The sequence below is a fragment of the Phoenix dactylifera genome, chromosome 3 (assembly GCF_009389715.1).
Source record: "Phoenix dactylifera cultivar Barhee BC4 chromosome 3, palm_55x_up_171113_PBpolish2nd_filt_p, whole genome shotgun sequence".
Lineage (NCBI taxonomy): Eukaryota > Viridiplantae > Streptophyta > Magnoliopsida > Arecales > Arecaceae > Phoenix > Phoenix dactylifera.
In genome coordinates this window covers 6,328,223-6,355,599 of record NC_052394.1, presented here as the reverse complement: position 1 = coordinate 6,355,599, position 27,377 = coordinate 6,328,223, and the positions used below count along the sequence as shown (strand labels likewise).

The window sequence follows — 27,377 nt, the reverse complement described above, 5'->3', positions numbered from 1 at the left end:
TAGCCATGTAGATGAATTGCATGGTGCATGAGAAGAATTGATGTACACCATAAAAACTTTGAGAGCTTCTTGTATTCTATTAGAGGGGGACTTATACTGTAGTAGAGTGATACTAATGTTGGGGCCCAATAATATCAATCCTCACCCTCTAGTTCAAAATTATCGGAGAATGGTGACTATGTTTCATTTCATTCATTTAAGATAATGCATGTCTATAAAAAAACTAACACTATTGTGGACTGAATGGCTGTTTATATAACCCATCGCCAATGTAGGACTCTGTTTTTATTACTTTTCCCCAGCTTTTGGATCTGATATACTCCAACTATATAAGGAATGTATAATATGTCAATCCCATCAAAAAAAAAAAAACCTACACACGTGCTAATATCATGTCCGAATTTGCAAAGCAAACTCAGCTTTGTCTATATTTTACATCACATAAAATAATCAAAAAATCTATATATAATATATTAATTTATTTTTAACAAAGCAACCAACACAATAGTTTTCTTTGAAAATTTATGTAGAAGTTTATATAATCAATAATATTTTTTTCCAGGTAGATAGCTAGATATTACATACAGTGGGCATCGCACACAACAAGATTTGCAAGTTTAAGAAGGTATATCACTTGCAAAACTTCAGAAGGAAGGCATTCCGGTCATGAGTTACTTCCCACACAAATTAATTCTATTAGTTTTATTTATTTGATCTTTATTTGTATTATATATACATTTTTAAGTTAATAATTTATTCATGGCAGTGTACAGTAGAGACCGTAACAAGCATTCGCCGATACATGATCGACAGTATGAGAGACAAAAATATAAAAAACAAAGTTTCCGTGATCCTCTGCCGTTCAATCTATTCACAAACATTTTTTAAACGTCTCGTAGTGTGAAATGGCCCTTGACTTCTTTTGTCCGCTCTCAAGTGGCTTCTGTTCCTCTGCGTAAAAATGGTCCCGTTTTAGCTTCCCTCTTCTCTTCTCTGTTTTGTGTTTTCGCCCATCTCGTTTCGTTTTCGGGGGAGGTCATATCCCAAGAGGCGGACGTTTAGATACTTTTAGGGTTTCTAGAGCGCGATCGTCACTCCCACTCGCCTCGTTCGTTTCTCGCTCTCGATCCCCATTCAAACACAATCGACACGATCGGTCTCCTGGGTCCGGCTGATGTGAGGTTCGCCCGTGGGATTCTCGGTGGCGGATGGCCGACGGTAGGCGATATGCTCTCAATCCCCAACTAGGCGAGTCTTTTTTTCCTCGCTCTCCTCCCCGTTTTCCCTTCCATTTCTTTGCCTTACCATCAAAATTTTTCCCATTTGTTGGCTCAATTGAATATCTTAGCGGTTCCTTCGGTGAGATGTTGCGTTGGTATTCTTGTGATTAGGTTTTGTATGCGAGCAGTTGTTTTTTCTCAAGATAATGCTGGAAGTTTTGTTTTTTCAGTTGTCCGGAATTAGGTCGTTGATGGAAAAAAAAGAATGTAGATTTTTTTGTGGATATGTTGGTAATTATTGAAAAGCATGTTTTGATTTAGTTTCTCAGTGGAAATTTTTGAATGCGGGTCGTGTTTTGGTTATGTGTCGGTGATTATTACGTACCTGCAGCTCAATTTATTTTCCGGCTGCCTGGAGATGAGATGTCTCTCCAAAGGACAAGCCTTAATAGTTTATTTGCAACCCTAACATGTAGAAGTTTATAATTTCGGTATTTTAAATTCGTGCAAGAACTTACCATAGTAGCGAAAAACTTCTTTTGAGTCTTCCGGTTAAAGATATAAATTTGATTAACCTTTAATATTTCTTGCCTTGCTTTTTTTTTTTTGACATGTCTGAATTGGATTTGATTGATTATTTGTAATCTGGTGGATGCCTATGTTTGTCTCAAGCTACAAACGGGATTTCCCTGTCATAGTGATAAGGCGATCATTACCTTGCAGTCGACTGCTTGAAAATTGCATGGCAAGCCTGATATACGACCTACAAATCTCAGGACCCTAGCCATGCTCATTTTCGCTAATAGATGGATGCTTTGATGCCAGCCTACCAATTGTTGTTTGCTCATCTTGATTTGCTTTCCTTTGTTTTTTGTTTCGCTCAAAAAATACTTTCATCTCACTCCTAGTCTCTTTATACACCATAAGCCATCTTTACATCTGACGCACTTTATTTTAACCCAACAATCTCATTGTTTACACCTTTAGTGGAACATATTCTGGCAGAGGGATCTTCATGTGCCACCTAATTGACCTAGTCTTCTCCAATAGCTACTTGTTGAATGCTGCCGAAGTTCACAATATACCGTTCAAGTTATTCGGCTAACATCCAATAAGCACTTCCTTCATTGTAGTTATAGAGTCAAACATATAAATAACTCACTCATAACTATGTATCAAATATAAATAGCTCACTCGTAACTATGTATTACTGCATTCTTGTTGAGATCATGAACTCTTCAGTTACCATATTTGATGAGTATAGCATTGACCTACCTTCCAAATTTTTACATAAGTCCCTTTTTCTTTTCATGTACCCATATATAAATATATATCATATTGTTTGTATTTATGTTCATTTACATATGTATTCATAATGGAAAAGCCACATGACTTTTACTATTAGACTTATTTTATTTAAGTTTGTATGGGAAGTGAAAAGTTGAATTCTTGTGGGGACAAAAATTATCACTTCTTGAACGACTCATTTATTTTGACTATTGCAGAGAATGTTTTAACAAAAAGCTTTGGAAAAATATTGGAATTTTGAATATTGCAGACATTATTTCAATAAAAAAGCTTTAGAAAAATCTTGGAACACTTCCCACAATGCCTAGTGCAAGAACATGCTTCTTAACTCATGCCTTGCCTCATTCTTCAAAAACTTGTTTAGATTGATTAATACTCGTATCTTAACCTTGTCACTCGTAACCAAATTGAATGATTTGAATTATCTTTTCTCTGTCAAAGTTCTAACATGCAGGTCTAATATTTGCTTAACCTTTATAGTAGGATAATGTTTAAAACTTTATAAAGAACCTATCATTTCTGTTATTTTCTTTGAACTTTGACTTGTATGCTACACATGAACAAAAATTAGTATTTGGTCTGTCATCCATTCAGTTTAAGCTATCATGTTTCTATTTTAAAATATTTTGTCAGTACATTCATAAAGTTGTTAGTTGAATCGGATATACAAAATAAATAACAATTTAGTTACATTTACTTGCTCTTGTTATCTAAGAGCAATTCGAGGCATATTATGATCGTTAACCAACAGTTACCACTTACAATCTCTTGACATTGCTTTGGATAAGAATCTGGAAATAAACTACCGGTCAAGATAAGAGGTTCTATTTTGATCAGAGTGCAGCTAAGATGTATTTAATTGCTCTCTTCTTTATTGATAAGCCTTATAACAGCAAAATGTAGGTAATCATGTGAATAGTCAAGAGTCTAACTCTTTTAGCATATATGAATGTTGACCAGACATTACACAGATTCTGCTAGAGGCAAAAACTCGTTGGCTTCGTCCAAGTGAAATTTGTGAGATTCTTCGCAACTACCAGAGATTTATCTTGGCTACTGATCCACCTTACAAGCCTCCTGGTATGCATGTGTCTGACTGTTGATCTACTGTTTCTTCAATATATCAATATAAATCATGCTTTATAGGAAATGCAACATTGTCCTTCTCTTTATGTTTTTGTATTTTGATCTGCTGCATGTGGTTTTGGCATATTATTTATGATTGACAGTTTTTGGCATGCATTGCAACCATAACCGGCAAGCCTTGCACCATGTATCTTTTCAGAAACCTGCATGCGCCAGTTGGAGCTTTCACAATTCACCTGTCATGACTTCTGTTCTGGATCGTTAGGTCACCTACTATCATAAGATAGCCTTAATAAATAACTTACTGTAAGTTCGGGTGATGAAAACAATAAATATTCATACCTTAGATGATAAAACTCTGCAATAACTGCAATGATATTTTTTTTAGGTGCAAATTTTGAATTTTTCAATGAGGCGTGAGGATTATGAGTACAGGAGTAAAAGTTCAATTATTTGCTCCCATCTGTTGTTCGATGTATCATATTTTGTTCATTTAAAGATGTTCTTTCTTTATAAATTATTAACATCAGATAAAGAATGGTACAAGTGGTTAGCAGTGGAGTATCAAAATATGTCTGCTTGTATGCGATCTTGTATTGGTTATTGATATTGAAAGATTGTTGAGTATCAAATTTGTGCTTGATTTATATAAATCATAGTTATTCATCTAGATGGACATTATCCCATATTGTTTGCTGTCAAATGATGAAGATAAGTTAAAAGATGATCGTGCTTTTGCATTTAATGATTCAAATGAAGGAAACTATTGCATTGCAGAATAAATAAGGAAAAATATCATGCACTTATATGCAGTCTCATGTTTACTATTATAATCAAAGTATAACTTACGTGACTTAATAAGACATGACTTATGAACTGATGAATAGGGAAACTAAAAAAATTCTGTGATGGATTACACTTGGAATCAAATTTGACAGTGATTTGGTGGCTTTGCCTGTGAGTCAAAATCTTGAACCTGGAACTGCCTGATATAACCAAACTTTACAATTGAGTGCCCCCTCGCCCCCCTCCAAAAAAAGAAAAACAAACTTTACAATTGGGCATGACCAGATTTACTTCCAGAGTGCCTATTGGCCCAGGCTTAGGAGGAAAACCTGGCACTCATTTTCATTTTGGATTATTCCTGAAACCTAATGATTTTGTAAAAGCGATATTATAGAAAAGATAAATAAGTATTAAAGTTTATGTATATAAAAATCGAGAAAATAATTTCAGAAACATTCAGGAAGTTTTTCTATTAATTGTGCTAAAAAATTGGATTATGATCCGACTCTTAAATAAGTAAATGGGTAATGTCCGAGTCTCAAAGATGCTATCCTAATCCAGTACGATTTTGGTGGGGGTTGGGTTTTGTTGCAGCCTTAAGCCAATATGCATCATTGTTTATCTAATTTACAGTGTAATTCTTCGATGCCTTGTTTTGGTCTGTGTTGTAAGTTTGCAAGTGGTCCTGGTTAGGTTCTATCTGTGAGTGACATGAAAGCATTCCCCTTTTTTGTGGTAAATTTTGACATGGAAGCTACCCAACTGCTTATTGAGTTTGGGTTGGGTGATGATGAATTTAGCCCTTGCGTTTAAGTATGCAGGTGATGATAAGTCTAACATAACAGCACTTGTTTCCTGATGCTATTTGGTGGTTGACTTGCAATTAATGCAGCCATCAAGTCATAAAGGGATTATTCTGAATGTAAAAGACTTGCCAGAATTGGAATAAGAAGATGAAAAATGTGGAGCTAGTGATCTTTCTGATTGATCTTTGGTCCATTAGAAATTATTTCATAGACTCTTATTAAATGCTCTGACTAGAGGGCTTTCATATTTCATCATCTTTATATTTTTCTTTGGTCTTCCACTTCACCCATATCATTCAGTTATTGTGTGATGGTCTGTTTTAAATACTCTGTTATGGAATACTATATCAGTTTTGGTGTGTTATAGGACTGGTTCACATGCTGCTTTATCAACATAACACTACTTCGACGATCATCATGAAATATAACTGATAAGTTTGATGTTGTTATTTATAGGCGGTTCTTTGTTCTTATTTGATCGAAAAGCACTTAGGTATTTCCGTAAAGATGGTCATAATTGGAGAAAGAAGAGAGATGGAAAAACGGTTCGAGAAGCTCATGAAAAACTAAAGGTATGGTATTCCTTCCTCTATGGTATATCCAAAGTGTTGGATGCCTATTTGCATTTCTTAGCTTGGTGCTTTCAGTTTATATCAGTCTCTTCCTTTAAAATTATGTGGCACAATGAATATCTGGCCACAGTTGTTATAATGAAAAGAATTAAGCTTAAAAATATGAAAATGTGGTTGTGCTGTTTGGTTTGGGTGCTACCATTCTGTTTCTAAAAATCTTTGTTTGTGTCTTCTGATTGAAGTTAAATAAGGTTATAATTCATTTGTGGAGCACTGCTCATCCTGTGTCTTTGCTCATTAAATAACAAATAACATGTTTCTATATATATCCTCAAAAGTCACTTAAATGATTTTCAGCTAGTTTTCTTTTACTTGCTAATTTTTCCTTTTGTTTTATTGATGCACTTGAAAAAAATGTTATGACCTCAATTCCCTCTACTCAAGGATCATAATCAGTTAACTCTTTGTAGTTTGTAGATTGTATTAATTGCCCTTGTGTTTGGTTCCTATGACAATGAAGATATCAATCTTGTGATTTTATGAACAGTAATTTTATCAGCTTGCTGGCATGAGTTTTAAAGGATTTGCTTTGTCTGCATTATTTGGTTATTATTTGGTTAGTTATCTATTGAGTGATCAATGTAGTAAGTACAAGTTAAAAAATCTAATATCTAATAATAGCTGTTCAGACTCAGTCTTACTGATTTGATGCTCGATAAGGTTGTTAGTGATGCGCGTCTTTGTCACATTGATGTTTGCAATTGTGGTTGATGTTATCTAGTTCATATTCATTGAGATTTAGGAGTTCTGCATCATGGTCTAGTTGCATTTTTGCATATATCTTATTCTTCCTTGCAGTATTTATTTCTTTTCATTTTAATGGAGTCTTCACCTTCTTTCTTCTAGTCTGGAAGTGTAGATGTTCTTCATTGCTACTATGCCCATGGTGAGGACAATGAAAACTTCCAGAGACGAAGTTACTGGATGCTTGATGGGTGAGTTTTTCCCCCTCCCTTGTCTATAACTTTGAACTCTGTAGCCTGCTATTAGCTGTGGAACAATTATCTTTATTTAGATGTGCTCCATTATGACCCGGGCGTCGTAAGATTCGAAACACAGAAACACCCTCTTGGCGTGTGCGGGTAAGGCTGCATCAATTGACCCTCCCTAGGCCCTATAGTGGCAGGGCCGCAGGAGCCTCATGCACTAGGCTGCCTTTGTTTTTTTAACAAATAATCTGGTGCCCCCTTCATGGTGTAACTTTTATTTGCTGGTGTCACAAGTATGTGTAGATAAGTCGACATCTAGATAATTTAGAATACAGTTGATAGTAGGTGGGCATGAATTGTGCCCTGGTGCTTGGTGGGCTTCTAGATGCCCAACAATAAAATTGTCAAAAAATTTCAAAATTATAAGAATTCATTGGGTACAAGGGGGATAGAAGGAAAATCAGAGACTTAAGTGGAATAAAAGAGAGAAATTTTTAACATTTCGACTCTGTCAATTTGTAAAACATTTTCTAATGCATGTGGTGTACACCTTTCATGGTAATTGGTAGGTCAATTGTTGACTCTTGTTTCCCACTCTTTGATCTATTATGAATACAACATCCATAACCAGAAAACTTAATCCCCTGACCCCCTCCCAGTGGTGACGTTGGGCCTGTCTACATGTCTGTTCTGGCTATTCTCTCTCAGAAGTGATGGTTTTTTGAGCATTTAATTTGATTTATTGGATTTTCTATTCACAACATCCAATTGAGTTGGTCCAATCTCCTGGTCCATTGCCCTATCGGTTAGTGGGATAAATGGTAGAGGGGGCTTTTCTTTCAGTTTCTATTTACTGTCTTTTATGCTGTCTCAGGGAATGTGTAAGCGTTCCCCCGTTAAAGATTTCTACTCTCCTTTTATCCTCAACCAAATCAGTTTGGATCATGGATCTCCGAATGGCAATTTATTCAATTATCAGCTAGTAGAGGCATGGATCCATTCCATGAAAGCAATAACGTTCCTCGCTGAATCCAGTCTAATTTTTAGTTACTAATTCCCGAAGCCCTTTTATTTGATTTTTTTTAAATGCACCCGTGTTGTGGATGGGGGTTCTGCTAGCATGTGCTTTTTTATTGATAAGAGTTAGTTATTACAACCAGAGGGAGTACTGCAAGTAGTCTAAAAGTAAAAGAAAAGCTCAAGTGGCTAAAAAAGAAATAAAGGACTCAAAATGTTTTACGTCTCTTTCAATGTTAAGATGCTAATCAATATATGAGGCACAATCCCTTAAGAATTCTGCCACGTTATTTTTTATATTTTTTAAATGTACCCTGTATTGTGGATGGGGTTTACGCTAGCACCTGCTTTTTCATTAATAAGAGATAGTTATTACAACCAGAGGGAGTTCTGCTGTACTCCAAAATTAAAAGAATTGCTCAAATGAGCTAAAAAGAAACAATGAACCAAAGACCTTTTAGGTCTTTTACATTGTTAAGATGCTAACCAATATGTGAGACAAGGTCCCTTGAGAATTCTGCCACTTTATATATATATATATGTATATGTGTATATATATGTGTATATGTATATCTATATATATCTTTATATATGTATATATACGTATATGTGTGCGTATATATATGTATTTAAGTATATATATGTATATACACATATATATGTATGTATATGTCATGCTCTGAATCCGTCACTTGGGTCGACCATGTGACACGACTGTATGAACCCTAAAGTGGTGCCCTAAAGATCATGCAAGGCCTAAGTTGAACAAATATCCAGTAACTCAACAATTGATAGCTAGATAATCCACTATATTCAAATAATCAAGCTGGTTCAATTACAAAATATTCAATTGTTCATTTGGTATTAGAAAATAAACTAGCTAAAGAATCCATCACTCAAACTTCATACCCGACCCATCTGAGACTAAGCACCTTGCAACTCTGAAAGAAAAAGAAAAGGGGTAGTGTGAGCTTTACGGCTCAGTAAAAATCCTCATACACACACCCACACCGTCATAATAATATATATTTTGAAAATAACAAGAAATCATTATTGGAATAAACATGAATATCACAAAACCATGATCCGACTATCAACGATACTCAAAATAAACAATTTGCATATATGCAATCAAATATCAATAATAACCACTCAAAATGATGCATCATATAATATCCAATAAGTTTTTTCACAGTGATTCTCGTAGCTTATCATTAAATTTTTTTGTAACCCATTCTGAGTTCGAAACTCAATATCTTTTTGACTTTGGGCCAAACTCCGGTAACGTTTTTCGTCCATGACGGGGCAATCGATGAGTGTCACGTCTTCCGCCTGTAGCAGGGCAATCAATAAGGTGTTATATTTTCCGCCCGTGATGGGGCAATCGATAATAATGAGATTAGCCTAGAGTCCACACAGGTTCATATCAATTCTTTTATTTTTAGCTTTAGACTAACCATAATCGCATTTTCCGCCCGTGACAGAGAATCTATATAAGATGGTTAGTCTAGAGCACCAAGTCCATTAGTCCAATTATGCAAATGTCTATTATACTAGAGTATGCATCTATCACACTATCAATCGTAGGCATACATGATCAGAACATAATTTAATATAGAAAACTAACATAGGAGAATCCTTGCATCTTATCTTGATCTTTAGCATGCATACATATATGCATATAAAATATCTATAAATTGGCAGACAAGTGTACAAGGATTCTTATCTCTACGCAAATAATCCCGACAAAAATAGTCACCTGCCCACACCGCGATCTACGAACTAAGGTGTGTAGAACCCTGTTCAACGTCCTCTGTCCCAGAAGATTGTTCTCCTAATGAACCAATTTAACATCAAAAATTATCTGAGGTAGTCGACAACCCAGGACCTTCTACTGGTCTACTAAAAGGTCCACCATCATGTAGTAACCTAGGACTGCCTACCGAGTCCTTTCCACCCAAAATTTTTCCGAATTAAACTAGAGAGAAAACACCAAGATATGGTATAATGCTTCCATGCTGCCTCTCTCTCGCCTTCCCAAATATACGAAAGTTGCCTAGGTGGCAGCAGTCGCCGGTGAACGGCGACCCTTGGTGGCATCCGGTGGTAGGACGACAGCGGCGAGCTGCGCCTGGTGGTGAACAAAAAAAAAAGAGAGGCAAAAATAGGGAGATGGTCATGACTAGATCCGGCGGCTGCCGACTCTAAACAAGGTGTCTCAACTTCCTTGAAACTAGAGAGAGGATGAGAAGAAGAACTAAGGCTGTTACCTCGACTCTGGCGAGGTCTCGCAGCTGAATCGCTGGTGAAATCCATAAGCAATCCCCATAGAAAAAATTTAAGGCTCTATTCAAAGATCCTCAAAGTTGGGTTGCTAGAGAGGGAGGTGAGGGTCTCTTTTATAGATGGAACCATGGTTTAGAAAAGGAAAGAACAAGATGGGGGAGAAGTCTTCTTCCTCCGCCCAATGGATTTTTCCGTGTGAAGCACATGAGTTCCCAACTCAAGGTTGGGCTGGAGGGGCCAAAAACACTGATGGGCTGGACAAATGGCCCAAACCCGGGCCAAAAGGAGCTGGGCCTTACAGTGTATATATATATATATATATATATAACAATGACAATAAAATATTATGAATATTTGGTATCAATATATTTATATATATATATATATTACTTTTAAAAAGTTATCATGATACAACTATGCCTCTTCCTATTATATGTATTTAATAAAGTTATCAATTTTAAAATCAAAGAATTTTTTGTATTGATGCATACCAACCATACCATTTTTGTACTGGTAAAGTACAGATACAACTATGCCTCCTGGCACCGTACCATACTGATACATGGTATGTTGCCTCATTGTTTTCTCTGCCTATACCAGGGTGTATGGTATCACAATTCAGCATTATACCATATCAATAAGGTACCAATATGGGCACTAATTGCAATACTTCAACCCTTGTTTGAAGGAACTGATATAAGAGTTTAAAATTGAAGTTCTGGAATATCAATACTATCAAGGTTATTGTAAGTAACCATTTTAGGATGTCATAGCTTTAATACATAAACTGATTATTATCTTTATTCTACTCTATATGTTCATAATTTCATGAAGGTGGGCCATAAACTGTTATGACAGCTACTAAAATTGTTATAGTGCTTTGTCCTGCTATTTAAATCAATGATCTCATCTAGAGAATCACTGAAAATTACACATTAGGTGTTGCAAGCAAGTTTGATACTGTATTAACCCTGTTTGTATTGAATCTGATTCCAGGATCTGGATAAATTGATGCGATAGGACAGTAAAGAATAAGAAAAAAAGGAATTGATTATTTGCACATCCAACTTCCAATAATAACCATCTAGTAACTTGTATAAGATTTCCCACATTCCTTCTGCATCAAGAAAGTGGGATTAAACCTTCTCCATTACCTTTCCTGTTGGCCTACTGCCTCCCAATTCTTTGCGTCCCAACCCCTCTTGCCACTTTCCTCCCCCTTTGCTCTGCCCCTCTTTGACTGATGTTTGATTAGTCCACTAGTGTGTAATCCTTCTGGCTGCTTATGATCCCCATCCTCACCCTCTGTCCACTATGCTGTCTCTCCACTCATCCTGGGATTTTACCTATGCCTTCCCAGATACAGCTCACATTCTACCCCTACCCCCTAGCCACCTAGCTTTCTTTGCTGCCCTCTTCTCTCCTGATCACTGTTTTGTCTGTTGTTATTACTAGTTTGTGCTTTGTTGCTGCTTCAGTCTTCTGTTTAGCAGCTCTCCTTGCAGCTCGTACCCTTGATGCCCTTCTCACACCGCTGCTTATTCTAAGGATCAGTACTTGGACCTGGTCCAAAATCATAAGTATTCTTTGAGTCAATAATAGGTCTGAAGCATTTATTCTTCACTTGATTTTTACTTGGATCCAGCCTAGCATCTCTCACACCTATGGCTCATTTGGCTGTATCTGGAGCACTGGGTTACACATGGGTCATTATATCCATTTCGTGTTAGAAGCTATTTCAAGGTTGCCATTGTTGATTATTTGCTGCACACTTGCGATTTGGAATACACCAAAGTTTTGGCAACTAAAATTGCTCTTGCAGAAATCCACTTTTGAATCATTTTTGCATGGTTGTAGCAGGCAAATAACTGTCAATTTGGAAGACCATTGGTGCTGTTATTGTTGTATCATTCTCTAATAGAATGAAATGTGAGTACCTTGTTTGGAAGCTCTCTGTTTTGGACTTTCATCTTTTAATAGTATTACTTTTCATTTGTTCCTTAGAAAATACTAGAACACTAATACAATTAACAAAACCCTCATCAAGTGAATGCATTGATCTACTTGTATGATCCTAATGAGTGTCTGGTGAGCATTGCACGGGATTGATGCTAGATCTGAAAGCTTTCCTGCTTGCATGCAATGCCCCTCTAACCCTACATTGTTTTTGATTGACCTTATGGTGACATGGTTGCAGTGCCCTTATTATTATTCCAAACCTCATGTGTTCGCGATGCTCTCTTTGAATTACCTTTTGTTTCTGATCAATTAGAATTTAACTAAAGTTCCAACTTTCTTCTTGGGCATCTTTTTCCTCCCTCAAAAAGTAAAAAGAATCTTGATATCTAGTAAAGTTCAGGAGTGGGCCAATGAGAAGTTATTCACCTATTCTCTAGTTCCAACTCCTCTGACGTTCTTGATGATCTCTTTACAAATCTGTTTTATCCCAGATTCATCTTGCTTGCTTCCCACTTGCAGCTGTACAAACTTTTTAAAACCTCTGATTGGTGAGACCTCTAACGCTGGTTTAGCAAGGAACTTGGGGCATCTGATAAATAGTGGCCATTGGGTGTGATACAGTGTCAAGAACGACTCACCATCATCGAATGGGCAAGGCGATGCAGTCTATCACTAAGATGTCTACTATGTTGTTTCGGATGGGTGATAATAATAATGTCATGTGGAATCATTCATCCTATAAGTGAATTGCATGTGCCTGCAGCCTATGCAGAAAGTCTATTTCGGGTGGATGCCCACTCTAGGATAAGATGTTGCAGAATGATTCTAGGATGTCAAGTATTGTTCCAGTGTTGTTTACTTGCTCGTACATGCTGTCTAAAGCCCAAATGAGGCATGCTGCTTGCTTTTTAAGCCCTCTAAAGCTTTCGATCTGTGATATCATGTCCTTATTTGCATCTTTTCAACTCGATGAGTCCACTTAGGATGCATTGAGTCAGTTTTTTATCCGGTGCATTGGTAAATTATCCTGCAAGTGTTAAAGTTTTATAGACATGCAAGTTGTATTCAGCAAGATGATTAAGGGAGTTCTTTCATGTTTATATTAACCATATATATAAATTTAACTCTTGTTTTGCAATAACAACTATATTATTTTGTTATTCTCTATTATCCCTTCATGCGCATTTGCATAAGAAAATTCACTAGTATTATTAGATTTTTAGATCCAGATCTGTATTGTAATTTTTAGGGTTTGAAGTTTAATTCTCATATTGTCATATTGTTGTTCTTCCAGGAAGTTGGAGCACATTGTTCTTGTGCACTATCGAGATGTGAATGAGGTGATGCTTTAATCTTTTTATTATAATATGTTATTTTCCAACCCTCACTAATTTCATGTATGAGCTACCTGAGAATCTAATACTAACCAACTGCAACTTACATCTTTGGATGCATTATCTAAGCCATGTTACTCAGTCATCTGAGATGGATGTCAATGTCCAGGTGACCAAAGGATTCTGACATGGTCATGTTTAAGAATTTAATTTGGTGACATCTGTATTTTGTATCTTCCATGTAGATGCATCTAGATGTATGCATGTAATGGATAATTAGTTTAACCAACTGATCCAAAATTTTATAAAATCGATAAGATCCTTGCTAAATGTTAGACTTGACAAGTTTTTGTACAGCTGTCAAAAGTAGACATTTAATGTTACTGGCATACTGACTTGATAATTTGAGGTGTAAAGGGGTGTCTTTGTCCCGAGTATTAGACTTCTGATCCATCAAGAAACCGGAATTTGAAGTGTATGGCTAACACTGTGTCTCAGTAATCTTTGAAGCATGCACCTCAGTTGCCTGGTAAACTTTGAGGTACCATGTAGGACCACCTTGTTTCTGCTTATCTATTTTAAATCTTGCATTCCAGAAACACCACTAACATTTCTACAAATGCAAAAGTGTATTTCATTGCATTTGCGGTGATGAAAGTGTCATGTTTCTTGGCATCCAACTGCATTGCAAGTGTCACAAGTTACTACCAATTGAAGTGGATGACGATGTGTTAAGTTAAATAAACATTTTAATAAGAACATAATCATGAGAACTTTCAAAAACATTTCTAGTCATTAATCTTACTGATCTAATTTCATTTTGTTCTTTTCTTTTCCCTTATATGAATATAGGAATTTTCATTATTTTCTTTGATATTATGCATTGTGCTTGTAGAGGGTCAAAAGCCACTCTTTTTGGTTCACATGCATATTTTGTGAAATGGCATGCCAAGGTCTGCTGTGCCGGTATCCGGCACCGTACCAGTTGTTCGGCGATACGAGTCAGTACGGGCTTTGCGGGGCCCATATCGAGAGAGAAAACCTGTCGGAGCCAGAGAAGGAGAAAGGGCGAGCGCGCGGGGGAGAGGGAGGAGCAGCGGCGGATGCCGGCGGAGGGTTGCCGCGGGGGGGGGGGGGGGGGGGGGTGGTGGGGAGGGAGTCTGAGGCCGTGACCGTGGCAAACCGTTTTCTACGCCGGAACCGCACCGGTAAGCTACCGGTACGGCTCGGAACGGGTGGAACCATCCGGTTCGGGATGGTTCCGCATTCCTTGTGACATGCAACTCCTGAATCTGTGATTTTACCAAGTCATGCCAACTCTTAATTGCATGTTTGTGTATATCTTCTTCATCTTTTTTTTTGTTCTACTGTATTTTTTGGGAGCTGGGTTGTGAAAATGGGCCCCAGACCTTCTCCTTCACTATAGAGTATTAACTGACTTACTTTCCTCCAGGGAAGCAGGCCTGCTGTTCCCCATTTGTCAAATATAGATTCAACCAGAGTGCACAGCATGCAAGGAACTCAAGCAAATTCAGCTCTTTATTCTTCACACTTGAATTCATCTACTTTCACCTCTCAAGCATCTTATGCGTCAAGCTCTGGTGCTGCTGACTGGAATGGACATTCTCCATCTTCTGAATTTGAGGATGCAGATTCTGGGGAGGAATTTGGTGGAGGTCCACTTACTGATTCTGTATCTTGTTCAGGATTGCAGATGGCTGGAACTGATGTGGCAGAGGAGAACACTGTAGGATGCAGTGGTTCCTCACATCTCTATCCAAGAGGTTTTGTAAATACTGCAGACTCAAGTATTGATCCTTTGTATGCGAAGCAAGCGTCCTTGCAAAACTTTTTAATAAGTAAAGACCAGCAAAAAATTCATGGAGCCTTGCAAGGAGCTGGTAGGCATTTAATTTATAAGAACATGCCTAAGTCACTTTTACCATTGTCATCATTTTTTTAATGTTGCTAATAACAGAAAGCAGAAAACTAAGAAACATATTTTGTCAATGACTATGATATTGAAGGGCACATCCATCTCAGAACTAGTAGGAAATTTTAGTACCCTACTACCTTCAATTTTGTCCATGTCCTCAGTTTCTTAAAAACATTTTTTGCAGGTTCATTTAGTGGAGCCCATTTTAACCGTCATGGTAACTCTGTCGGGTGGCCTGATTTTCGTAGTATCAGCAGAAAAAATGGTGACATGCAAGAGCAGAATATTTCCTTTGAACATCCAAATTGCCCTGATAACATGCAAAGAAGAATGGCTGATTCTGTGTCAAAAGACCATAGGATGGTTAATCATGCCCCAGATCATGGGTATAATATCATATCAAATGCACATCCACAAATTTTTACTGGAGTTGGCAAGAGAAATGATCAGGTATATTCTTATGGTTCACTTATTCATCCTGTTCAGAATTCATAAAACATTGTCCATTGGTGGAATGCAAGATCTTTTGAGTTCAATAAATAATTTCATTATAGTCTTGTCTTTATTTACAGTAATGCAGAATCCTAGTGACATTTATAGAAGTATGAAAAATCTGACATTTGACATGATTTCTTAAGTGGGGATGGAGGATGGATGGATCCCCTGTTCTTTGATTAGTTGGTGGGAAATATACCTCATATTCTAATTCTGTGCCATTCCACTGCTTGAGTTTGAGAATGCATATGGGGAAAGTTTTGACCCCACATGAACATTGCTATAAATACTTTGCTGGACTCGATAGGATGAGAGAGCAAGATTTCTTGACATTTGCTGAAAATGGAGGGAGGGAAATAATTAAATCTATTAAAGAAGTGCAGCAAAGCAAGGCCATTTTGGAAGGATAAAAGGATCTATCAAGTATCGTGCATTTTTAGAATAGTTGTTGCCCATAGGCTTTGGAATGGCTGGTAGAGGGGCTCTGCATTTTGTTGTCATTGTCTGCTAGTAACCATCCTGGTAGCATTTTTTTTTTTAATGGCATTCCTTTGACCTTTTGTAGCAAGCTGTTTGTGTTGTTTAGTCCTTTTTTTTATCTGCTTGTTAACCTTGAGAGGAAAGTGGAGATGATACTACTCCTTTTATAAATGTTAAAAGGGCTTATGGCATACTATTAAGCTGCCTTTGTACTTGCTTGCTGGTTTGAAAGTCCATCAGTTCTGTAATTGCCTATAAATTTCCTTCTTAGCCATTGTTGGCTGATTGTTATCCAGTATATGTGGATCTGAAATGCTGGGGAAGTTTGTGTGTTATTTTTGAATCATAATGGTGCCCTTGAAGAATCAGCCAATAAATGTATTTTGCTTGGAATCTGTAATTTTAATGTTATTAAATGATTCATGCCCCTTGCAATTCTTGATCACATTTCATTATCTTCTATAAGCGAACATAATGAATTTCTAACTTTCTACCATAAATGTAGACAAAACCTAGTTCTGGAACCCCATATTATCAGGCACTACACCATACTGGAGGACTATTCTTTCACCTACTTTTGAGATTTTATTAACTTCTTTAAGTACATTACCAATAACTGTGGTATCATGAGACGATCCATATAGATTTGAACTAAAAAATTTTTAATCACCTTTTCTACCTATGTTATGTTGCAACTCAATTGACAAAAATCCAATCAACTGCCATTAAGTTAGTCCAAATTGTCAACCCTACTATTATTTTCTAAGTTACCATTTCCCAATTGCCTAGCTTCTGTTCATACTCAAACTTTGTGTCCACCGAATTGAGGCAAGGATTCATGTCTATATCGTGCCATATTTAATATCTGTGTCAGGTGTCATATCGGCAGCATGGTGTATGGGTGCATATCGCCATCTTGTCGATGTCTGTGTGTTGTTTCTGCTTGTATTAATGCATGTCCAAGCTATACAAACCAGCACAAAGCACTATACAGTGATGGAGGCCGCTAACCCAGCTTCCTATTATAAATGTTACCCAACATTCCAAATAGCCTTGCTTTTGTTTGTCTTGATTTGGAGTCATAATTAATTATTCTTTTTAATGATTCTTTGCTGATTTTATAGAGATTTGGATGTCCAATCCAAGCAAAGTGCATGATATTGATACAAAATCATATTACTACATCTGATCAAAGGTTAAAAGCAGAGACAGCTCATATTATTACAAGTTCCATAATACCGACAATGTGTTACTATTTTGTGAATAGTTGTATGCCACCTCATAGTTTTTATCATGTGGTTTGATCTTGTTTGTGTTGCTAATTGGAAGATAGTTATGCATTGTTAGCTTTTACAATGAACTATTTGAAAATATATCGCACATAGGTAAAAAGAGCATAGAGTCACTTACCATGTTGACTTCTGGCCAACATGGGCATGACACTAGAAATGCTTTTACCCTTCAAAGGTCAAGCCCTAGTACTTTGGAAATTTGTTTTTGAATCATCTCTGACCGCTAACTACGTTTCTCCCGTCAGACCTTTTAACATGTATCCATGGCTTCTCAATGGGACCATTTTAAACTGTAAATTAAGGAGCAAGTTTTCATAAGGGGATAATGCCAAACATATACTCTTACGTAATGTTCACATCCTTCAGTTTGTATGGTTCATATTGTTTAGTTTGTTTTGCTGTATGAAGCAAACTACCGTTATTCCAGTTGTAGATGTAGCAGAAGTCCTTTCCCTTGAGATGTCTGTGTCAGTCCAGTTTACAACTCTATTTTAGATGGTGATTTCTGCTGCTTCTCCACTTTAGTAGAAGGAACGGTGAGGTGGATATTTAATCATCCAGATAGATACAAAATTCTGTTCTACAGATGCTAATCAATTCTTCTGATATGTCCAAGTAAGCAAGTTTATATGGACATGTGCACAATCCTGTTTGTTAGATTGACTTGCTGAAATGTCTGGTTGTTTATCAAATATAGGTTTTTTCTTTTTCCTTCTTTTCCCTGGTCAATTTTCAAAGCTATGGAAGGGCTAACAGATACTGCCTTTGGTTACAGTTTTGGGCGGCATATAATATTCTTATTTTTGTTCCTCTTTTCATCATTTCCTTTTCAGATCTACCATTTCAGTTCATACACTTTCAAATCAGTATACATGCGACTGGCAGTTTGAAGTCATAAGACATTTTGCAGTATCCCAAACTCCTGGTTGTGTCCAGTTATACTATCATATAATGGTGGTTCCTATAAAGTTCCATGCATGCTTATTTTTGGATGCTGTGCAAGTTGATATACTGATGCCTATATACTGATGTTTGTTTCCATGTTTTATGAATTGTTTGGGTCGTTCTGTTGATTTGAGAATCTGCTTTATATCATGCAGATGAAAGAGGAGGATGCTGAAAATGTAAACAGCTTTGACCACAAGCGCTTTGTGAATGAATTGACTCATATGTATCAAATGCCCCACGATCACCGTTCCCACATAGCATCACAATTTAAGAATAACAGTGGCTCTCTAATGAACATCTCTGTTCCTGACCAGCCTCTGGAATATGAAGCTGAAGTTTCCAATGCTTCAGAGAAGCCTTTGGAAAGTGATGCACATAACAATGAGCATGGGGATTTGAAAAAATTAGACAGCTTTGGGAGATGGATGAACAAAGAGATTGGTAAAGACTGCGATGACTCATTGATGGCTTCAGATTCTTGCAATTACTGGAATGCACTTGATTCTCAGAATGATGATAAGGAGGTCTCGAGCCTTTCTCGTCATATGCGGTTGGATGTTGATTCATTGGGTCCTTCTCTTTCACAAGAACAGCTATTCAGTATTGTTGACTTCTCACCTGATTGGACCTATTCTGGTGTTGAAACAAAGGTATCTTTTCTGTGATACTTGTGTTCTTATTATGCACGTGTAAGCAGTGAAAACTCAAGCCCCGAAATATCTATCAAGTGTTAACATTGTTTATTTCAGGTTCTAATTTCCGGTACCTTCCTAGGCAGTTTAGAGCCCAGAAGCATCAAGTGGTGTTGTATGTTTGGTGAACTTGAGGTTTCTGCTGAAGTTTTAACGACAAATGTCCTTCGGTGTCAAGCTCCAGCACACACCCCCGGACGGGTACCCTTCTATATAACTCGCAGTGACAGGTTAGCCTGTAGTGAGATTCGAGAATTTGAATATCGTGAAAACCTACCTTGTGTTTCATTAGTGTTGAAAAGTGAACCAGAAGATGAAATTTATCTTCAATTACGTTTTGCAAAATTGTTATCGCTAGGATTAGATAGGGAAAAATTGTTCTGCTCGGTTGAAGATTGTCCTAAGTGCAGTCTCAAGCAAAAGTTGTTTTCCATACTAAATGAAGAAAATGAATGGAAGAAAATTGAGAGGGACTCAAAGGCCTTTCAAGGATTCCATAAAAATCCTAGAGATGCATTGATCCAGAAGTTATTGAAAGGTAAGCTATATGAGTGGCTCATTTGCAAAGCTCACGAGGAAGGCAAAGGCCCTAATATTTTGGATGAGGAAGGCCAAGGAGCTATCCACTTGGCAGCTGCTCTTGGCTATGATTGGGCAATAACTCCTATAGTAACTGCTGGTGTCAGTCCAAGTTTTCGAGATGCCCGTGGCAGGACTGGGCTCCATTGGGCTGCTTATTATGGCAGGTTTGTCTAAAATTTTTTAAAGTCATTAGTTGTTAGGTTTTTGGCTATGAATTCAGCACTTCCATACTTTCTCTTCAAGTTTCATATAGACGTTAATTTTATGCCTATGATCTTTGCTTCTTTAACTATTACTTAAATGTTGACTGGACAGAGAGGAGACAGTTGTTGCACTAATTAGGCTGGGAGCTGCTCCTGGTGCAGTTGAGGACCCAACGTCAAAGTTTCCTCAAGGACAAACAGCTGCTGATTTAGCATCAAGTAGAGGGCATAAAGGAATTGCTGGGTACTTGGCTGAAGCAGATTTGACCAGTCATCTTTCTTCATTAGCACTAAAAGAAGGTGTTATGGAAAGTGTTTCTGCAACTCTTGCTGCACAAAAGGCCATTGAAACTGTACAAGATCAAAATTTAGATTCTTTGGCTGGAGATCAAGGAGAGCAGCTATCACTTAGAGGATCTCTTGCTGCTGTGAGGAATTCAGCTCAAGCTGCTGCACGTATTCAAGCTGCCTTCAGAGTTCACTCATTCCGCCAAAGACAACTGACAGAGAGCAAGGATGAAGAGGCCGAGATCTTGGATGACATGATGGTGCTGTCCTCTCTGAACAATAAGTTCCATAGAATAAGTCACTTCAATGAAGCTCTGCATACTGCTGCTACTAAAATTCAGCAGAAATATCGTGGATGGAAGGGGCGTAAAGAATTTTTAAAGATCCGTGACCGGATTGTGAAAATCCAGGTACATTCTAAGTTTGAGCAATATTTGCATTAGATTTTCTGTAAGTTATTTCTTGTTGAAGTTTCTTGCTAAAATTTGTTCTGTCCTTGTTGCGTATGTTGCATAAGTGAGAATGACCAACCAGTCTAACCAGATGCTCTAACCTAGCCTGCTCATCTGGAAACATAGTTAAGGACAGCTTTACAGTAGAAAGTCATTGTACCTGAAAATGCAAGCACATCACTGTCATCTATGAACTTGCACTTTGTCAATATCCGAATGATGTATGTGTCCAATTTTTCCTAAAGCGAAACTCAATATTGATGGTGCTGGAAAGAAACAAGCTATAAAATGTTTCTCTGTAGACTGTAAGGTTTAAAATAATAAACGGATTTTGTGAAACCTCGAGGAAATGTAACACGATGTAGTGATTTTTACAAATCACAGATGGTTGGATGAGCCAGCAATTCATTTCCATTCTTAAAATTTCCCATTGTTCAGTAGCATACAGATTCCAGTATTTTTTTTTGATGGAGAATATGGTACAGTGTTTCCTTCTATCCACATCTTAACATCTTCATACATTTGAAATAATAAGTGCTTTTCATGTTGCACTTTTACAATATCTTCACATAGCATCTGAAGTAACTGATTACGTTAACTTAATAGAAAAGATTGAACGTACTCTGTTAAGTTGAAAATATAATTTCACATCATTGCTATTCTTATCTTACATTTCTGACCTCTATCCAACTCATATGTTTGGTTAGCGTGGGAGAGTCTCATACTGAAGTATACTCCAACATGCTAATTTTACTTGAGCCTTCAAATTATATGTACATGACAAGAGTAAGAGCAAGCTGGAAGGATACCAATCAATTGAATTGAAGTGTTCATGCATCATCTTAGTAAATCTATAAATGGAGAAGTTGCTTATCACTTTACTTCATATATTGTGTTATTAAGACCATGTGCAATCACCTGGAGGTTAAGAATTATTACCTAGTTTCTAGTATTTTCATCTCTGATTATGCATTTTTCAGGCATCTTTGTGTAGCCATGGCTTCATGGTTTAATTATTATATTCTATATCGTGTTTATTGTTTTAGTAGTACAAGCCGTTCCAACATATTCCTTAGTTTATAATGCCTCCATTTTGGATCCTGCATTTTGCAGACGTCTTCAATTGGCAGTGGCTCAATGATTTGCATGTCAGCCATGCAGTTGTATTGGCTACATTGTCAATTATCATTTAAATTTAACCTCACTGAAGTGTGAGGTTTTTGGTGCTTTTGTGGCTCAACTTGCCATTTTGGCCATTATGTAAGCATAGTTCATCATGGGCTTCCTGTTGCCATCAACCATTTATAAATTCATAATCTGCAGCTCTGGTACTCACAGGTCCATTGTATTCCAAGTAACTGGGAATGTCTTCATCATCAAGGCAAGCAAGCAATCTCTAGGTGTTAGGGACCCCTTGCCTCCTACTGGCTTAGGCAGTCCGTTAGGGAAAACAGAAGGAAAAGGAGAAAAAAAAACTTCAAATACAACATAGTCATTCTCTCCCGGTCCTTCAAAATCAAATACATAACTTGCCAAACAAGCCTTTGTAGCATATCGGAAGCTCTTATTTATCAATATTAAGGCATTATGTCATCAGATCATCAATCCATGTCAAATTATAGTGCCTTATTGCATTCTTCTTTCTTATAATTTGTTATTTTGGTTTCTATATTGAAGCATGGGGCAGGAACAGGAGCATGAAAACAAGATTCAGTAATTGGACTATAAAATTTATGTTGTTCAGTTGATCTGGCTCTTAAGATCTTTTTTTCTTCCTCCGTTGGACAATCTACCCATCGGTTTTCACTTTTGACTAATTGCTATTATGAAATCATCATATTCACTTTCATGTCATGGCATATGTTGCTGGTAGTTTCTTGGTTTTTGTATCAGATTTTCAAGAGTGATTCCTTCCACCAGGTAGCAACAACCAAGAATTTGGAACAATGCTTATTTCAATGTTAACGCCAAGCATCTACCATGTTAAGACGTGGAAGTTGGACCTTGAAGCCTTGCCTTTCATTTTCCTTCAAATAATGTTTCTTATGGGTTTTAGGAATCGGAATGTAAAAAAAGAAACCAAAGTAGCTGCATGTGTAGCAGAGCAGGCATTTTTGTTTTTGCTTTTCGTGTTTCCCAGGGGGATTGGGTTGAAGGAGTCCCAATTAAAACAAGGATTCTAGGAACCAAAGCAGCAATAATCAAAGTCATTTTTAATAGATAGAAAAATCATGTCCATCTTTTATGCCTTATCCCTCTTTATGTGCATTGCATGTGCCCTATGCTAGTCTTATATTTTTAACGAGAAAGCACAGCAGTCCAGCATGAGAGAGCATGATTCCTTTTCATTGTGGTCACTTTCCCAGTGATCTAAAAAGGAAAAAGGAAATGTATTATCAAACCACATTCTCTCTCTCTCCCCCCTCTCTCTCTAAGCTCGATTAGATAGATGTGTAGAACCTGATGCACTCTAGTGTATATAAATATGAAAGGCTTAGATTCCAGAATGAGGCTTCTGTGCGTTCTCACTTTGCGATCCCAGCAATTCTTATTTGTTTATCGATTCTGACTCCTGAGAGAAGTGAAAGTACAGAAGCAGATAGCATAACACCTGGAATCCAGCCTTGCACATGCATCCCATGTAATTACATATTCTGCTATGGTTGCTTCACCTTTCACTGCTATATTTATCTGTTGTTGTTTGATAGATTGATTTGCTGATTCATTATTTAGAAGAATGTGGGTGCATGATGGTGAGCTGTTTTAAATATTCGGATATATAGTTGGTTGATTGGTGTTATTTCAGGCACATGTAAGGGGACACCAGGTTCGTAAGCAATATAAAAAAGTACTTTGGTCTGTTAGTATCGTTGAAAAGGTCATATTGCGCTGGAGGCGCAAAGGAGCTGGATTACGAGGCTTTCGAGCTGAGAATGCAAGTGCTGCTGCTGAGCAAGTGGTTGGGAAGACAGATGAGTATGATTTTCTTCGACTTGGGCGGAAACAGAAGGTGGCTGGTGTAGAGAAAGCTTTGGCAAGAGTCCAGTCCATGGCTCGTCAACCAGAAGCCCGTGATCAGTACATGAGATTGGTCGCACGCTCCCATAAATCGAAGGTGATTCTATGCTTATAGTTGTAGTCTTAGTAACTGAGATGCACTTAAAGTGAGTCCATGTTCCAGTGGCCTTTTTATGTTACTATAGATAGCTGCACTCTGTTTTGTCTTGCAGTCTTAAGGAGCTAAACAAACAGAGCATTTTGAGTTAGCATTTTTTCAATGTTTTATTTTTCAGATCTTGTATTCATTGGGGCACATTTGCTTGCTTGCAAGCCCCGCACCCTCTCCCTCTCTCTCCTGCATGTATGTCCTGAGCATATCTATCATGGATATCATTTTCCTGATGGTCCCTGCTCCATTCAATTACGTTATCATCTGCAAACTTCATTTAGCCATCATCGAAATCAGTAGATCATGGTCCATGCTCTTTCCCATAACATCAACATGACAACATCACAAAATTTGTAGTTATGTATCCATCATTGAAATATCAACATTCATCAGAAAAAGGGACAGTTGGGGGTGGGGGACCTTCACCGGCATTCTCAAATGTATATAATGGATTTATCAGGTGTTGTTTAATTTTAAAATATGATACTTGAAACAAGTGCCCAACATATATCCTGTGTCTAATGAATGTTCCAAACCTGTGCATATCAGGTATGTTTGGAAGTATCCTTGAATCTTAGATTTTGCATATTCCGAGATTATTTTCAGGATAACTAAACTATAATAACATTTTTTTAGCATGATCTTTCTGTCAGTTTGATTTTATCTTCATTTGGCATGCAACAGACCTTATGTTTATGAGCTTGCTAAGATATACCTCGCAGCAGAATCTGCTGTTCTCAAAGTGATAGTGCCAAAAATTAATCAGATGCAAGTTAAAATTATCACAACTTAGTGAATTATTGATCTCTTATTGCATAACTAGGCTGATTTTCTTTGTCCACCTGCAATGAGTTTCATTCGTCTAGTCTTGGGCAGGTAATTATAATACCTCTGTGGCCAATTGAATCTTTTTGTTTCCTCTTCACTGCCTGATGCAATTTCATGTTGATTTTCCTCTTAAGGTGTGTATGTATTATTTATTCTGTGCGAATAGTTGGTGCTGTTAAGCTTCTTTGTTCATTGTCAGAATTGAGTCCCATCTTTCTGTTTTCACATGGTGTCAGCTTTTTTTGTCTCTCCTCCTTTTGTTATATTTCGCAGGAGTGAATGATTTATTCTTAAATCAAAAAAATTATTTTACAGTTGGAAGATGAAGGCGGCTCCTCTGCTCAGGTTCAAAATTCAGAAGAGGAAAAGGTAGAGGAGGATCGACTTGCACTGATGATAAACTAAGCATTAACAATCCTAGGCTCAATTTGTGACAGTTGCCAACCCATGCGGTTCCTGAGAGTTTTTCTGACGTGCAACGAGCAAGATGTAAAGGCTTTTTTTTTGTCAAATGTGGAAAAAGAAAAAAGAAAAAAAGGGAGAAAAGGGGGATGCTATACATGTACGATGGATACACTAGCCATTCTCTGTAAACGGCACTGCAACCATGAAAGGAATGGGTGGGTCTGCCCTCTAGATTGCGAGTTTCATGTCCAAGATCTGAAAATGATGCGGGCCTGCAACCACAGCATCCCAACCATAGAAGGACCAGTGTTCTAACAGTGGAAATTAGCATTTTCAGATTTACAACGTTGAAATCTATGGTTCATTTGTTGGCAACTAATTCTTAAGGGTAATTTCTTTTGCCTGTTAGTTTGGTTTGTATGAATCATTTCCTATTTTATAGGGTTAGGTGAGGGAATGCATGTTTGTATCTCAATTATGAGAATGGAGACCTCTGTACAAATTATATAATCATTTATATTCATGCAAAAAAAAAAATGCAGTCAACCATTACAGAGACCTGCTGATCTTGCTAGACATAATGGGGAGTCATAATCACATCTAGTGAAAGTAATTCAAATTGTTGAAATCATTCCTATGGATTCGTACCACTCTTTTCACTGAGGTTTTCAGAGCACAAGTTTTGAATGGTGGGATGGGTTCATCTTCCGCAATAGCTTTGGATCTAGGCACATGCTGGTACGAACCGTATTGATGGCTTGCCACTTTTTAGCCTTGATCTGTACCACCTCATGTATGGGACATGAGAGGTTGCAAGTAGTGTGTATTAAATTATCCAGGTGGAGATTGGATTTCTTCATTTGGTCTAGGTTGGCTAGCTTTTCCCGGTCAGCATTAAGCGGTCTGAAATGTAGTGGGACAAACTGAACGGTTTCAACAACGATCCAAGTTCGTAGCATTGTGTAGTGTTGATGTTTTGCAGTGGGATCTGTGTGCTCCACAGAATTTTGGGCCAACGCGGTCTAAGATGTGAGGTATTGAAGCCCTTTTCTGTAAGCGATCTGGAACTAGAAGTCGAGGACGTTCATTGCTATAGTTTAGTATGGTTAGTCAACTATAATTTTCTTCAATTTTTTGTTTATCTACATTATTTGAAGTAGATGATTTCTGACAAATAATTTGTTAGATGATTCTAGAGGAATAATTTCTGAGTTTTAAATGAATGTGCAAAATAGATTCCCTTTTTCCATGACATGGCTTGATGGCTATCTTAGTTTATTAGAAATCCTTTTTCTCTGTTAAGTGACTTGATGGACATACTGTGTTTTGGCTGGTATTCTTCTCTTATTCCTCCGAGGAAGTGTTTTTCTCAAAAATATGGTGGGCAGGTCTGGCTGAAATCGGGTAAGAGCGAGACTCAGCGATAACGTTTGATTGCAAAGGTCGCGGGTTGCATGTTTCGCGTGGATCAACCTACCTCACGGATCTCAAGGCGCTCCGAACTCCATGTACAGATCTCAAAGCAACCAGTGGATGATCTACGGTGGAGGTGAATCCTTCACCATGGGCCCTCCCGATTACAGCAACCCTTGGTTTGGCAAGCAGACAAGCAGTGGCTTGGTCAGTTGGTGTATGGAGCGAAAGAGAGATCATTTCGTATTTAGATGTAATATGGGATTATCATTTGAAATAATAATATTCTCGTCTGTCCAACGAGCCCTGGCTTGGCGCAATCGCGCGAGGCACACCACGGGCACAGACAGATCCGGACTCGCGTGAGTGCCGATTTCTGTTTGCATTGTCCTGTTTCTTAAGGTCTAATCTGAAGTTGATATCCGGGCTGATGCTTTAATGACATTGAACACGGGGACATGGCAATACATCTGAGAAGGAAACCGTGATTTGTTTTTGCAGAGCAAGCGAGCTTAAAACAACAAGAGTCAAGTAAAGTAGCTTTCTCATGTATTATGTCACCTTAGCCTTCTAACTTCATTTAGTTTCATCGTTAGCAATTGGAAATTCTCAAAAGTTTTTGGTTTCATTGAAGGATGCCTAGGAATTCCTGATCACTGAACTTAAGAAGTGAATCAGAATACTCTGTTATCATGTCAAGCTCGGTTCAGGTATCAAATGTAAGTTTCTTGGGTTGGGCTGTTGATCTTTACCTGTAGAAAGTTTGAGCCATGTTATGCCCACGTATAACTCAAACAAGCTAACCCATAACATGGAAAGGAGCTCACCTAC

General features: G+C 37.5%; 1 protein-coding gene across 2 annotated transcripts; it reads left to right on the top strand.

Moving 5' to 3' along the window:
• The first annotated feature begins 946 nt into the window (after positions 1-946).
• On the top strand, positions 947-25,711 carry LOC103701044 (calmodulin-binding transcription activator 1-like). 2 transcript variants are annotated; one of them, XM_039124411.1, is made up of 12 exons: positions 947-1,218; positions 3,489-3,608; positions 5,663-5,778; positions 6,685-6,773; positions 13,324-13,369; positions 14,817-15,264; positions 15,484-15,749; positions 18,667-19,164; positions 19,264-19,952; positions 20,104-20,689; positions 23,538-23,846; positions 25,044-25,711. In XM_039124411.1, exons 1-12 carry the CDS (start codon positions 1,209-1,211, stop codon positions 25,131-25,133), a joined length of 3,267 nt encoding a protein of 1,088 aa, XP_038980339.1. In that variant the 5' UTR covers positions 947-1,208; the 3' UTR covers positions 25,134-25,711. The 2 variants fall into 2 exon arrangements, with proteins under 2 accessions (XP_038980339.1, XP_026658006.2); XM_026802205.2 differs by having other exon boundaries at positions 947-1,248.
• The last annotated feature ends 1,666 nt before the right edge of the window (positions 25,712-27,377 follow it).

Coding starts and splice junctions, on each gene's coding strand:
- LOC103701044 (XM_026802205.2), top strand. CDS start 1,209: ATGGCCGACGGTAGGCGATATGCTCTCAATCCCCAACTAG. Junction 1,249..3,488: donor TGCTCTCAATCCCCAACTAG/GCGAGTCTTTTT, acceptor AATGTTGACCAG/ACATTACACAGATTCTGCTA. Junction 13,370..14,816: donor ACTATCGAGATGTGAATGAG/GTGATGCTTTAA, acceptor ACTTTCCTCCAG/GGAAGCAGGCCTGCTGTTCC.